Source organism: Simochromis diagramma, unplaced genomic scaffold (assembly GCF_900408965.1).
Source record: "Simochromis diagramma unplaced genomic scaffold, fSimDia1.1 OVJJ01000395.1, whole genome shotgun sequence".
Lineage (NCBI taxonomy): Eukaryota > Metazoa > Chordata > Actinopteri > Cichliformes > Cichlidae > Simochromis > Simochromis diagramma.
The window spans coordinates 106,880-121,895 of record NW_024386844.1 but is presented as its reverse complement, the minus strand read 5'-3'; the positions used below and the strand labels follow the sequence as shown (position 1 = coordinate 121,895).

The 15,016-nt window shown below is 46.9% G+C and overlaps 1 protein-coding gene across 1 annotated transcript in view; it reads right to left on the bottom strand.

The window, feature by feature from the left end:
- Positions 1 to 3,609: 3,609 nt before the first annotated feature.
- Positions 3,610 to 15,016, bottom strand: part of LOC120732006 (ephrin type-B receptor 4b-like) — a 36,459-nt gene continuing 25,052 nt past the window's right edge. Inside the window, exons 10-21 of the mRNA XM_040029389.1 lie at positions 13,634 to 13,799; positions 13,455 to 13,545; positions 13,116 to 13,171; positions 12,886 to 12,999; positions 10,749 to 10,996; positions 9,965 to 10,111; positions 9,819 to 9,887; positions 9,296 to 9,345; positions 9,088 to 9,187; positions 8,695 to 8,888; positions 6,767 to 6,925; positions 3,610 to 6,656 (exon numbers count right to left, since the gene is read on the bottom strand). Coding sequence (XP_039885323.1) covers positions 6,551 to 6,656; positions 6,767 to 6,925; positions 8,695 to 8,888; positions 9,088 to 9,187; positions 9,296 to 9,345; positions 9,819 to 9,887; positions 9,965 to 10,111; positions 10,749 to 10,996; positions 12,886 to 12,999; positions 13,116 to 13,171; positions 13,455 to 13,545; positions 13,634 to 13,799 — 1,500 coding nt within the window. The 3' untranslated portion in view covers positions 3,610 to 6,550. The remainder of the gene's footprint in view (positions 6,657 to 6,766; positions 6,926 to 8,694; positions 8,889 to 9,087; positions 9,188 to 9,295; positions 9,346 to 9,818; positions 9,888 to 9,964; positions 10,112 to 10,748; positions 10,997 to 12,885; positions 13,000 to 13,115; positions 13,172 to 13,454; positions 13,546 to 13,633; positions 13,800 to 15,016) is intronic.

Genomic DNA, 15,016 nt, shown 5'->3' with positions numbered 1-15,016 from the left:
CTTGGAAAAACCCAGAAACCATCCTAATAGTTGTCTAACCACAACTTTATTGATATATACCACGGCACTCGTCATTAAGGGTTCGGAGGAGGTCGTCAAATGTTGTCTTTATGGGGGAAGATTTAAATCACAGTCCCCAGAAAAGCTTGGAGCCTGTTTTTAATAGAAACCCCCAAAGGTAACATATCAGTTACCAAATCCTGAAACTGATTTACTGAAGAGTCCTGCTCATGCTCAGTTTGAGGGCAGCGCCGCATTTAAAGCGAGTTTATCCAAAAGCAACTGCAAAACAAACAGCTGGTGGAACATCTGCCAGCTTTTCAGGTTTATTAGTCACATGATGGCGGGACGCAAGCTGGACCCGGAAACGGGAACGACTGGACTCTCCATCGTCATGGTGATCAGTGAGAATGTGTGAAGTACGCGGAGCCACAAACGACATGAATGAAGGTGAAGGGTCGCAGAAAACGCCCTGCCTTTGCTCTCAGAGCCCGAGACTCTGTCGAGTGTTTGTTCAGGCTCGAGTTTCGCCGACTGTCAGTCACTCGAACCACATGCTCCTACTCGAGCTGCTCTGACCTCTGACCTCCCACATGTGGCCGTCGCTGCGTGTTTGTTGGCGTTAAAGTGGAACACCTGCCGGCCTGGAGCGGCGTGCTCTTACCTGCCTGGAGGAACGCGGCTCCTTACTTTGGAGTTGCTGAGGTTCAGGGAACTCGGGGAGACGTCACGGAGCGAGCGCTGAGCGGTGAATGGAGATTTCAGAAGCTAATTATGATCAGTGACAGCTGCCGAGTCGCTCGGCTGCAATTTTCACATCTGTTAGCTGAAAGTGGAGCACATGCTGGACTCATCTGAGGGGAACAAGCCCAGGATGTATTTACGCTCTCACATTTCAGGCGCTCAAAGGGAAAGTCTGTAAGCTTATAGTAAACACGGGGCCTTCTGCTCTCTGCAACTATGAGGCTTCGGCTGAAACATTCAGCATTCAAACGTATGTTTCCTGTTTGCGACGCGCCTCTGTTCTCCTGGTTCAGACAGTCTGTTTCGCATTCAGCACATCATCACAGCATCAATCGAGTCACGTCAGGCTCATTCAGACTGCAGGGCTGAAGCTTTTGGAAGCGCTTTTTACGACTGCCTTTAACGTGCACGACAAACTGGAAAAGCAGAAAGACAGGAAGTAGCTTCAAATTCAACCACAGAAAACGGAGGGATCCTGAAATAGTGGTCAGAAGTGGAGAAGACAGACGCCTGCTGTTTGAGCCGTTTCCAGTTTCCTGGTACAAACATCAGAAACTTCTCTCAGGCTTAGAGGGAGGCTCCTGTCTCCCTCCCTCACCCACAACCGGTCACAGCTCCCCGATCCTGGCCCCGATGGAGGTGTCGTCCTTCCTACTGTCGCCGAATGCTTGCTCATAAACTGTTGGAGGGTCTTTAAATTACAATAAAAAGCGCCTGGAAGGGGAGCAGTTGAGGTGGTGCATTATCTGTGGATGCCTCCTTGGGGAGGGTTTTTGGGAATGTCAGCTGGTTTTGTGTCTTTGTCTCCCAGAGGAGCAGGAGGAAGCGGCTCTGAGAAGCTCTGCTGCTCCCACAGTTCTTCTGGAGACTTTGATCTGAAGATTCGCTCTAGAAGAAGCTGGTGGGTCTGTGGCAGTGACCCGAACACTGACAGACACAGAAAAACACTTTTTCAGGAGTCTCTTCACCTCCCTGCTCATCTCTGTCAGTAACTGTGAATTAGGCCTAAAGTTAATCTTTAAAACAAACACAAACCTTCTGAGTGAACCCCGACCTCTCGCCTGCCCGACGGTGTTATAAATGAAATGCCCCGTCAGCAGACACGACGATGTCTCGGACCTCCATCGGGTCTGCCTTCTGTCTGTCAGCCGCTCATCCCTCCATCATCTCAGCCCTGATAAGAAACACTCAGTGCTGGTGGTCTGTTTGTCTCTTGAAGGTCAAAGGTCACACTGAAGGCAATCTGAAGTTAAATGAAACTCTTCTGTGCTCTGAGCTCAAACCATCACCGTCAGAGGAAACGAGGAGACTGTTTTAAGTTTCCTATGATTTGCACACACGCCACACACAGGCCGTTATCTGCAGCCGCAACACGGACCTGGAGAGAGCTCGGGGGTCAAAGGTCGGCGTTTCTGAAGAGTTCACAAATTGCGGCTCAACGACTAAAACCGAGAGCTGTTGTACATCATCAGAAGATGACAGCAGGACAGATGTTGTTCTCGTTCCTCGTAATGAACCTGAGACAGTTTTACACCCGTCACGTTTACATGCTTCGTCTGTTCGAGGTTTAATTACAGCTTGTTTCACAGATAACGCCTTGTTTTCTTTCTCATTGTGTTTTGTTCTGCAGATCAGTCGGGGAAACATGACATCATCAGGCTGTTTGGAAATATTTTCTGATTAAAATCAGATTAATTGAACCTGGTTTCATTAAATATTCACATCACTGTTCTGAGGCGTCGTCATATATTTAATCTAAGTGTCTTTGTTCTTTTTTTAGATCCACATATTATGATATAATGATGTGACAGAGTCAGAAAGCTAAATGTGCACAAAGATCGTAAAAGAAATTCTGCAGGAAATAAAATGTAGTTGAAAGGAAATGAAATCTCGAGTCACCTCGGGCAGATTGTTCCAGAGCCTCGGCCCCTGGTCTTCAGCCGCGCCCCGAAACAGGCTGAAGACATCTGCCCGAGGATTTAAAGGTATGTGCTCTTAGTGAAAGGTCAGAGCTGCAGCTCAGAGTGAGGCCACGAGCGGCCTTAGAAGTGATCGATATCAAAATCGTTAAAACAATCCTGTGTGTGAAACGTTCCTAAGACGACTGCATCAGTTCCTGTTAGATCAGGTAAACCAGATGCTGAGACGTGTGCTGGAGGCGTGATATGACCCAGCAGGATGAAGCTGATGGCAGAATGTAACCATGAACTGCAAGAGTCTGTTAACCATGAAGTACCAAGGTGGCGTCCTTTTGTCTGCAGAGAAGTGAAGCCGAGCTTACTGCGGAGTACCTAAAACTACCCAATCACAGGGTTGGGTTAGATTCCCTTTATTGTTATCTACACTCTACAGAATGATCTCCTTGTTACCTGGTTGCGTGACTTGAAAGAACAACATTCAAAAACCAAAATCCCGTCTTCTAACGGGATAAACCCGCTCTAATCCAAACCCAGCCCTCTGACTCAGATGCTCTAAACTCATAATTACAACGATTCATACCTAACCTTAACCTGTAGCTCGTCTTAAAGCTGGCCCACCTAACCCTCATCTCTTTGGGTTTGATCTGCCGAGCGCCGTGTTCTTACGCTCCCATCGGGGGTTTAACCTGCTGAGCCTGGAGTGGATCTAACCCGTCTCGTCTGGAGCTTAAATCAGGCCAAACCACGTTTCCTTCCCGACCCCTGCGAGCTCGAAACAACACGTCCTCTGATATCTGCGCGCTAACGTATTTGTCACTGACGGTGACTCAGACGGCTACAAAGAGGCGCCCGAGTTTGGTTTTACTTCATAAATAACTGGAAACGTCTGGCACAGTAAAAGTTTTCTCCTGGTTTTAACGTAAAGCAGACAGACAGGCAGCAGACGTGTCGTCGGGCATCTTTATTGGAGTTTTCCCTCGCCCAGTGGACATCCTTCTTTATGACAACATTATTAACAATAAAAATATTCTCATACATTAGTGTGGACGTATAAAAGGCAGAGCTGAGTTCACAACATTCAAAATTACGCATTTAAATAAAACTTGTTTCCCAAAACAAAGTGTTTACATTTGTCCGTCCAATGAAAGTGGATCGATGGTGGACTGCCACTGACTCAAACTCCCATCATGCAACACTGTGACTTACAGAAAGGAGGCATGACAAAGAGGAGCTGTTATTGGCCCGTTAGTGCTTTGACTGGCAGGTAATGGACCAATGAACCAGTTTATGTGATTCAGTAAAAATACCATTAGAAGTGGATTACTCAGACTTTTCATCGTGATTCAGTCCTGATGATCAGAACTCGGATGACAGAAGGTTTACTGGATGTTTCAGCCTCCAGCTGGAGGCCCACCAAAGTATGTCGGCAGCTCCTTTTGGCAGTTTCATGTTTTCATCCATCCAAAAGTCCCACCCTATAACCGAAGGATCTACAGCAGGGGCGGGGAACTCCAGGCCTCGAGGGCCGGTGTCCTGCAGGTTTTAGATGTGTCTGATTTTAATGGCTAAATTAGCTCCTCAGCATGTCCTGAAGTTCTCCAGAGGCCTGATAACGAACTAATCATGTGATTCAGGTGTGATGACCCAAGGTGAGATCTAAACCCTGCAGGACAGCGGCCCTCAAGGCCTGGAGTTGGCCACCCCTGATCTACAGCCAACAATCCTTTCTTTTTGTTCTATATTTCAGTCAGCTCTGATCTCAGAGGCCTTTTCAGTCTCGTCTGTTCCTACCAGGTTACTGCTCTGCAACGACAGGATACGAGACTTATCGTGACGTTCAAAAATGTAGGAGAACACCTGTTATATTCTGTTACCCAACAGCTCCTTTGCATGCATGCAAACCTCTGCAGAAACACTGCAGTGGACAATCTCCTCCAGGTCACATGATTAGTTCGGTGGTTTTAACTGGCTGATCATCGTCTGCTGGAGTTATACCTGAGACGATGACCACCATGACAATAATTTAGTTTATATAAAACTAAATTTTTAAAGAACACGGTGGCTCGGGGAGGAAGGTGATGGCAGTGTTCAGGTATTTCCTGTCTGTGAAGCATCACTAACAAACACTGCTCCTCACATTAATGAGTGTTTGGCCGGAGAACAGAAGAGACTGAAGAGGCAAACTGCCAAATGTTGGCCTGATGGTTAATGTTAGTGTTGTAAAAGTGGAAGAGCTGGCTTGTGGGCCGCCGTTAAACATTTATGTAGCGAGGCAGACGCACAGTCTCGCTCCAGTGGGCAGATGTGATCTTTGGTCCTGAACCTGGATCGTCTCACTCGCCTCCGTGAAAGCTAAGGCAGATTGTTTTTATATGTTTCTCTTCAGAAAGTGAAGACGACGTTTCGCCTGAAATGTAGGTTTACTATAAAAACTCTGATCTCCTGCTTTGTGTAAAAATACGATCAAATATCAGGTACAAAAAAAAAGTGCTACGATACAAAACCATCAATAGTTCACGATTAAACAAAAAGATGTCTGCTGTAGTCCTCAAACGTAGTCCTCGTGTCCAACACTGAAGCTTTGAATGGCTTTTCACTTCCTGTGGAAAATGGTCTTAAAACATTAAACCTGCAGTGGCTTCATCCCAACACGTGAAAGGCTGATAAATGACAGTCACGTACATTTAGGCCACAGGGAGCTGAGTCTACAAAGGGGAGATCATGTAGATGATGGATGCCTTACAGCTGGAGGACAAAATACACTTGAGTACGTTCACAACACAGAAACCCACTACAGGTGGGCTTCGATCGTTTGTAGGCACCGAACAATTTAAAAAACTTTCAGTCTGATTGAGAAAACTACCGTGTGTACAGTTAAATACTCCCACGTGACTTCCCTTAATCCAGAGAATTTCAGCACCCGATGAGTCACATTTGGAAAAGTTCTGGTCTGAGCAAGGAGCGAACATTCCCAAAGACTTCCTTGAAAAGTACACCGGTGTTTTCTGAGGCAACCCCAGAATATTCCTCACAGATTACAAACACTATGATGCTGAAACTTTACTAGAACATGCTGACAGGTCACATCACGAATCCCATCAGATGGTCCTGAACGCTGGTGTGGAAATAATCCCACTGAGAGGGAGATTACCGACCGGTGCGTTGGAATTCCTGTGACATTTCCTCCCGCATGTCCCACATTCCCAAGATGTCCTTCAGAAACACGTGTGTTCAGATTCCTGCTTGAAGAAACTCAAACACCGGCCACGTCACCGTAAAACCCGTTCGGCTCATTTTAAAAGGCTCTCAGGTCTGTGCGGTCACAGTGGCAGCATCCTGCAAAGGGTCTGTTTCTTCTACAGGAAGTACAAACCAAAGTATCCTGCTTGTGTTTCCAGCAGAATTTAGTCATTTTCTGCCTGTAATTTTTCTCTCTTGGTGTTTCTTCAGTGGAAAATCCTCCTGCCCTGGAAATCCAGCCATCAAACAGGCTGGGAAAGCTATGCTCCCAGCAAGGGGCGGAGCTTAGTCTTTACAGTGGAGGAACATCCAATCAGAAGAGTCCACATAAGGAATAATTTCCAAAGTCTTCCAACATCCTTTCTGTGCTGGATGCTGATTGGCTGATTTCTGTGAGCTCTGCTGTTCAGAGTGGATTTAAAAAAACAAGCAACCTTGGGATGTGGTTCAGCGAGACGAGCCAATAGAAATCCTGAGATTCAACCAGCCCGCCAAAGAACGGTCATCTCATTCCTTCGTTCTGATTGGTTGAAACTGCATCAGTTAGTGTTTCAGGCTGTAAAGCGTTCCCATTGGCTGGATCGGGTACAACGGTGGACAGCGTCAGGGTCATTTTGAGTGTTGTGCTGTGACCAGGCTGCGATTGGTCAGTAGAGCATGGTGGGTGGAGCTTTGTGTATCCTGAGCGTCTGGATGGAGGAGAGTATCTTCTTCTGGTGCCCTGCAAGGGTCACGCCCACTCTGAGGAGGTCTCTATGGAAACAGAAAGAGGGTGATGCAAATAAATAAATAAAATTATAGAGCTTGGTTTCCCTGAGTGATGACTGGCAGGCAGCCAATCACAGAAAGAATAAGTGTCTTACTCAGTGTTGAGCTGCGAGACGATGTCCAGGTTGGTGAATCCGGCCTGCAGGAAGCTCTGCTCGTAGCGCTCCATCTTTATGGCTCGGAGCCACTCGGAGACCGAACCGCATGCCGACAGAGGAGGCGGGACTCGCTGGTCCAACAGAGGATGGGACAGGCTGAAAGGACAGGGCAGATGTGAACCATGACATTCCTCAGCGAGTCATTATTAGAGCAGCGTGTTCAGACCTGCAGCCTATAAAATATGTGGCATGAATATGTGAGCGTGAGATTTATTCTCCTGCTCTGTTATGGTTAAAATAAGCAGAGCGTGCTGGCTTCAAGCCACGAAACCCTTAAAATGACATGTAGGTCTTAAATATAGCTGCTAAGCTTTACATTTTAACCCCTTTTTCAGTCTTAAAATCAAAGACGTGTAATTTGGTGTAAAGGAGAAAGTTTTCCCAGGAGCTGCTGTGTTTGGGATCATTATCCCGTTCATGACCCAGCTTTGGCTGTCAGACAGACTCCAGAATAGGAGCTCATGGTCAACTTGGTTTTCCCCGACCATGATGGTGTAGTTTACACTTCCAGGCTGGGACGTTGTCTTGTGAGTTTTCTCAGATAGTTTCCAAACCTGCCTATTCTCTCCTGTCAGCTCTTCCAAACGAGCCTCACACTTTCAGTCCTGATCTAAGTGCAGAGTCTGAGATTAATTTGCTGTGATGATTATGTTGAATTGTTTGGAAATTGCATCTGAAAGCTTCGGACCAACAAACGGCTGAAACGTCTGCTTTTATAAGGCACCCATACTTAATGATGATGGAGAAGACAGACCAGAGTCATGTGAAAACGTTTGTGTTCATGTGACAGAAATGTTACCATGTTGTATCCAAGCACATGACTTTACTTTGAACATCAGGAAGGATCGTGTCACACAGCAGGATAAAATCATCCCTGCTGGTTTCCACCACATGTTACACCCAGTCTGATGGTTTTATGGTATTAAATTATTTTCTTTACAGTGTTGCATCACTGCTTCAACTTATTATACAGGAGACTTGTCCTGTTTTTATTTTGAAAGTTCAGTCCTTGCTAACCACCGATCCCAGAGGTTTCCTGTTTTCCGATTTGTCTCGGCAGATTGGCCAGCTGCTGTGGTGGATGGACCTGGCTCCACCTCTTGGACTCAGGTGGAGGTCCTCGTCCTGCTATGGAGGGTTGCTCTCACGGTGTGTTCAAAACAACCTGAAATCCGTGCCAGGCAACAGTGCCACATACGTGTTCGTGCAAGTGAAAATATGTCCACTTTGGCAAAGAGAGAAAAAATAGTTTCGCGCTGTGTCACAGAAGCCTCGCACTGAGATTCTTGCATCACTTTACTCCTCCTCCGCCCTTTGGCAAATATTTGTGAATTTCCAAAATACCCAGCAACTGAACTCATGCACGTAAGGCGAGCTGAAACTTAACTTCCTGTTTGGTCTGCACAGTTTAACCAGAACCTGAAAGACCCACAGTGAGCTCCCCGAGGCTGCGGAGCAGAACGAGGAGCGGCTGCTCCACCCGTGGTACTGCTTTACTATCTGCTGCTAACAAACTACAGGAACTTTATTCCTCTCAGAAAGCACAAACATGCACGTGGCCTCTGCTCTCGCCGTTAAAACAATCTCATTCTTATCTGACACTGATCTCCATCCTCCTCCTCGTGTCTCTGATGTTCCTTCACTGAAAGAGGAGGTGGACAGTCAGGAGGACACGGCTTCATTTGGAGTTTTAATCCAGGAATGTGCACCTGCTTGTGTAAACAGCTGTCAATCACACAGCTGGCTGCCCCACATTCCTTTGTCTCCCTGCCACACTCTGACCTTTGACCCCGAACCCACCAGCTGGTGCCTGAATGACATTCCACGGCTCCGGCCCCCTCCCCCTCTCCTTCATCGAGCCTCACCTCTGTGCCTCTGGGTGCGTCACTTTCAGGGAGGTGGGGTTTCGGATCAGCCTGTCGAGGGACGCCACCACGTCGCAGAACCTCGGCCGGTTGGCTCGCTCCTTCTGCCAGCAGTCCAGCATGAGCGCGTGCAGGGAGGCGGGGCACTCCGGCGGCGGGGGAAGCCTGTAGTCCTGCTCGATGGCGTTTATCACCTGATGAAGCAGAAGCGTGAGAGGCAGTGAGCACTCTGTCATTCTGATGAAACGGCTTTTTTAACCATCAGCTTTGGACACCTTTGCTGGAATAATTTCAGCTTCTTTTATTGTAAATGAGCACTAATGATTCAGTCGTAGTTTCACGTCCATGAACCTCCAAACAATCAAGTTTTAAATGTATAACTTTGTTCCTTACGTCCTGGTTGCTCATGTCCCAGTACGGTCGCTCCCCGTATGACATCACTTCCCACATGACAATCCCGTAACTCCACGTGTCGCTGGCTGAAGTGAACTTCCTGCAATCAGACAGTAAGTTCATCAAATGATTATCTACAGAACACTATAATAACAATAAGAAGAGGAAGCCTTTATCCACTACGCCAGCCTGCAGTACTGGCACTCACCTGTACGCGATGGCTTCAGGAGCCGTCCACCGAATGGGAATCTTGCCGCCCTAAAAAACAAGACTGGATCAGTCAGGTAATAACCGAATTTCACAATAAAAGCACCCAGGTAATGCTCAACAACAGAGGATCAGAACCCTGAGGATCTCCAGCAGAACCAAAACAGAGCTGAAAGACCAACCAGACAGACGTGATTGATGATGAAGGTCTTAAAGACAACATTCATCATCTACTGATGAATAAAAGACTTCCTGTTAAGAGCTGTCATGATCAGAGACAAAACTCAACTTGTAGCAACAACATGCGAGTTGAGCAGCTTTGCATGATTCACAGTTCAAAGTAAACCTTTATCTGAAACCAGCCCCCCCAGTCCATCCTCTGTCTCAAAGAGCCCCTTTCATCTTCTTTCCTTTAAGCCAACTTTATTCTGATTGGCTGTCCCTTACAGCAGATGGGTGTGGCCTTTGTGTCTGAGATAAGGATATCAGAAATCATAAAGAGACAGACTGTGACAGTTACTCACCAGAGAGCTGGTGTACGTCGGGTCTGACGAGTTTTCAGTCAGAAACCTGCTCAGGCCAAAATCTGACACCTGAAAAACACAAAACCACAACTGTCAGATCTGTTTAGATTAGTCGAGCGGACAGGTGTGCAGGGCCACACCCTCACCTTACAGACCAGGTTGGAGTTCACCAAGATGTTACGAGCCGCCAGGTCTCTATGGACGTAGCTCATTTCAGAAAGATACTTCATTCCTGCTGCGATGCCGCGCAGCATCCCCACCAGCTGGATGGTGGTAAACTGGCCATCATTCATCTGAAAACAGACAGGTAGACGGTCAGACAGGTAGAGAGTCAGACAGGTAGGGGGTCAGACAGGTAGGGGGTCAGACAGGTAGAGGGTCATACAGGTAGAGGGTCAGACAGGGAAAAGGTCAGACAGGTAGAGGGTCAGCCAGGTAGAAGGTCATATAGGTAGAGGGTCAGCCAGGTAGAGGGTCAGACAGGTAGGGGGTCATATAGGTAGAGGGTCAGACAGGTAGAGGGTCAGACAGGTAGAGGGTCATACAGGTAGAGGGTCAGACAGGGAAAAGGTCAGACAGGTAGAGGGTCAGCCAGGTAGAAGGTCATATAGGTAGAGGGTCAGCCAGGTAGAGGGTCAGCCAGGTAGAAGGTCATATAGGTAGAGGGTCAGCCAGGTAGAGGGTCAGACAGGTAGGGGGTCATATAGGTAGAGGGTCAGACAGGTAGAGGGTCAGACAGGTAGGGGGTCAGACAGGTAGAGGGTCAGACAGGTAGGGGGTCATATAGGTAGAGGGTCAGACAGGTAAAGGGTCAGACGGGTAGAAGGTCAGACGGGTAGAGGGTCAGACAGGTAGAGGGTCAGACAGGTAGAGGGTCAGACAGGGAAAAGGTCAGACAGGTTTGCTGGTCTGTGACTGTCCCCCTCTCACCCTCAGGAAGCTGTCGAGCGCCCCGTTCTCCATGAACTCGGTGAGGATCATGACGGGGCAGGAAGTGGTGATGACTCCCTCCAGGTGGATGATGTTAGGGTGCTGGAACTGTCCCATGATGGACGCCTCCGACAGGAAGTCCCGCCTCTGCTTTTCCGTGTAGCCACCCTTCAGGGTCTTAATGGCCACGTAGTTCTCCTTCCTGCCCGGGATCCTCAGCCGACCACGACACACCTCGCCAAACTCACCTGTACAGGTATACGGCACAGGTTACATTACTTTTACAATAGTTACAACTCAAATGGAAGAACACACCTGTATTTCACTGGGGATAATTTATTCAAATTTAATCCCCAGATTAATGATAAAACTGCCACATGAAAAGATTTCAGATATACTGAACACAACACTGTCTGTGCACCTGTCCTCACCTGATTCAGGAAATGGGAAGGTAACACAGAGGTGGTGTTATTTTTGTTAAAAAACAATCACATGGGCAGGTGATGAAAGATCACGTAGTAACATTGGCTATGGTTATGACAGCAAATGTAAAAATAAACAGTCATACTCCTGCCCAGGTGTATCCAGCCGAGTCATAACAACAATGTAATGACCTGACGTTCCACAGGTGTATTTTCCCAGGTGTTTGTTTTCCTTCAGGCTTAATGTCATAGAAATATCTAATATGAGAAAAGAAAAGCCACCTTGCCAAATTCACCTCCACCTGTAGGCTAGAAGACAACAGCCTCATATCTCGTTTTCTCTAATAGGTAAAGGTAAGAAAAGCTGGAGGAGGTTTGAGGGGATGCTGGCCAATCAGACAGAGCGGGGTCACGGGAAATGAGAGGGTGGAGGTGGAGCTTAAAGTGAGTGTAAAAAGGTTCAGGTGGATGTAAATCTGGAGGTGCAGAGATTGGCTGACAGCAGAGCCCCAGAATCCAAACACAGACCTGCCGCTGAGCGTCGTCTAAGGTGAGAGCAGAGCGAGTCCACGCCGGCCGGAGGCAACGAAGTTTCCCTAAGTGGAGGCAGATCTTTGCGTTCTTTGAAGACGGAAACAGTAGAGGACCCACAGCAGAACCCTGAGGGACTCCACGTGTCAGAGCAACTAATGAGGTCACACGGTCACCTGAAAACAGCCAATCGCAGCAGGGCCGAACCCTCGACGCCGCGCAGCCCCATATCTACTCAATAAAGAGGACTCGTGTTATTGATACTGGAGGGGTGTAATGTTCCTTTAAGGCTCATTAGCGCATACCAGCACGTCAACACCTCCCTCAGCACTCACGCACATGTGGCCTGCGTGTGTGTCTGAGCGCGCTCGCCAGCCGGCGGTGAAAAGTTTGCACCCTTGTTTCCGCAGCAACCGCTATCCAGTTACATCTCACCAATGTCATCACTGAGAGCACTACTGTTACAGTAGCTGCACACACACTCAATCAATCACGCTCTCTCACGCCCTCGCACACACTCACGCACAAATGCGCACGTGGCGTGTTTACTTTTAATAAAACAGGGTTCATGACGGAGAACAAATGACATCTGATGTTTTCTTTTAGTGCGAACACAGCTTCGCCTCATCATGGGAAAGTTAATGTTCCGCTCTCGAGGGGGTCAAAGGTCACAAACACATCTGGAAGACTTTACAAAATAAAAGTCCTATTAAGACCCATAAGTTTGTTTTGGCTTTTCAGAAACAACAGAAGATATTTGGGCTTTTTGTTGTCGTGCTGCTGCCTCCGTGCAGACTCCCTAACAAAGCTCCAGAGGTGAACAGCATCCACAAATGCTTCCAGATCCCAGAGAAATTCCTCAAGATTCCCAAAATATACTCCACCATATCCACTAATAATGTGTTCCTGAATCTTTAATGATTTACTTATTACAATAATCACGAAACCATTCAAAGGTTTTTGGCATTCCCAAAAAGGCTGACGTCTCTAAAACCTTTAGCTGCACAGACGTTCCTTCAAAAGGTTCCTGGACTCGTAAAAACACTCTCTGAGCATTCACAGTTTCTTTTAAAATACCCGAAATGGTCTGATTGATGAGAATTTCATCAAAAACTTATGGCTTGGAGGGCGGAGTTCGCCCGTGACAGAAGTTTACACCACGCAGACACACAGGTGTGGGTTACCTGCTCCGATGACCTCTTCGATCTTAACGAAGGAGGCGTCGATCTCTTTGGCGAACTCCCTCACGGCCTCATTTGGGTCCTCGTAGGTAAACGGGTCGATGTAAACCTTCATCGCTACAAAAACAGCACAATCATCATCGTCAGTCGGCCGCGTTCATTTAAAACCGTTTGTATCAGACTGGCTCATTGGCCGAGTTGTAGCTCTGTCTCTGATTGGCTGTCAGACTCACTCTGCCCCATCTGGTAGTGGCCGCTCTTGTCGTGGATGTGCGCGCTCCTCTTCCTCCTGGTGACAGACAGACAGGTACAGACGGCTGTTTAGATTCAGAGCAGCTGCGGGATTCTGGTTTCCTCAGGAGACACACACACATCCTTTGTTCTGTCGCTCTCTCAGGAATGTGATTATCTCGCCGTATCTCGCCATCGCTCTCACAGTGTCGAGTTTCTCCATCTTAATATAGTCGACATGTCCCACCCTGCTCTGTGTGTGTGTGTGAACCTGAGGTCAGTGTGTTCTATTGTTCTGCAGAGGGGAGCAGGGAGGGTGCATCCTGAACACACGCACTCACCGGTAGCAGAACACGCCAACTATGGCCGCCACAGCGAGCACCAGTATCCCCAAAGAGGCCGAGACTCCAGTCACCATCAGCTGGGACACACCTACCCAGGAAACAAACACGCAGGAGTGAATCTCAATGTTCTCACCTCTCAGACTCTAAAGAAAATGTAATAGCATGCGACCTCGTACCGTCAGGCAGCGTGTTGAAGCCGGTCTCGGCACCGAATGAGCCGTAACCGGCCTGAGAGCGAGCGCGGACCTGCACCCGGTATCTCGTCGCCCGCTGCAGCCCATTTAGCACCAGAGAAGAAGACCTGCTGAACACGTATTGCCACTCTACCGACTCCTCACCATCCTGATAAGGACACGTTAAGAGTAGGCATTAGAGTAACGCAGGAGTCATAGTGACACGCATTAACAAAGGTCCTCACAGGACAAAACAACGTATCTAATCTGCACTTATAATCTGTGTGTGTGTGTGTGTGTGTGTGAGAGTTAACATATGCAGACATACATTCGCTCCAGCACAGAACCAAACCCAGTTCTACAAAGATAATCCTGCTAAAACCAGATGGGATGTTTTACAAAGTAACGCTCTGGGAATTTTAGATATATTTTATAAACACACACTAAAAGACAGAACGTAAAAAAGGCTTCGGTTTGAAGTTCACATGGACTCAGGGCCCAGGTTAACTTCAGGGTAGGTCTGCTTGATTATGGCAAAAATGATAATCACGATTATTTTCACTGAAATTGAGATCTCGATTATTTGACGATATTTATTTAACCCTTTAAGACCTACTATAGAACCAAGTCCGCCAGAGCTTATATTATATTTTTACATGCTGTAGTGCCGTTTGTGGGAGCATTTCAAGTTGCTATACAACAATACAACTGTTATAGCCCATATTTTAATAATATGTATGCATTAAGTCCATAGTAATTACATTAATTGCGAAAAAGTGCAATAAACTACAAAAAAAATTAAAAGTCGTTTTTGTTTTTTTACATATATTTCTACTTGGAGAAATTTAAGAGGTTTATCCCTCAAAACTTTAAATACAAAAAAGTTGCAAAGAATAGTTTACAACAACAGGAAATTTATTTTGAGTGTCTTCATAGTTTTATTTTGGAGATACACCAATTTTTATATACTGCAGGAAAAACAAAAAAACAATCCTATGATGCAAATTTGCAAAGAAAACAGCAGGTGCATCAAAATAAACTATTTCCAGCAGTGCAATTCGAGTTCTAAGCATCCCAGAAACTATTCAGAAATGCATAGAGTCAAACATGACTTTTAAAAACACCAGTATATGCTTATAAGGCCTACAAGTAAAAAACTACATTTTCTGCGAAAATGACGTCACTTCCTGTTTCAGGCAGGTCATGGCGGACATGCTATAGTTCGTGCTGATGGACCTAGCAAGTGTTACAAACAGCTGATCGGATCGGCAAAGCGTGTTTCTGGAATATTATGTTTTTGTTGCTGCAAGTGCTTTTTATGCAGTTTTTGCAAAGCTTTATGTGGAAGGAAACCGTGACCGAGGACAAGCTGATGGCATAAGATGT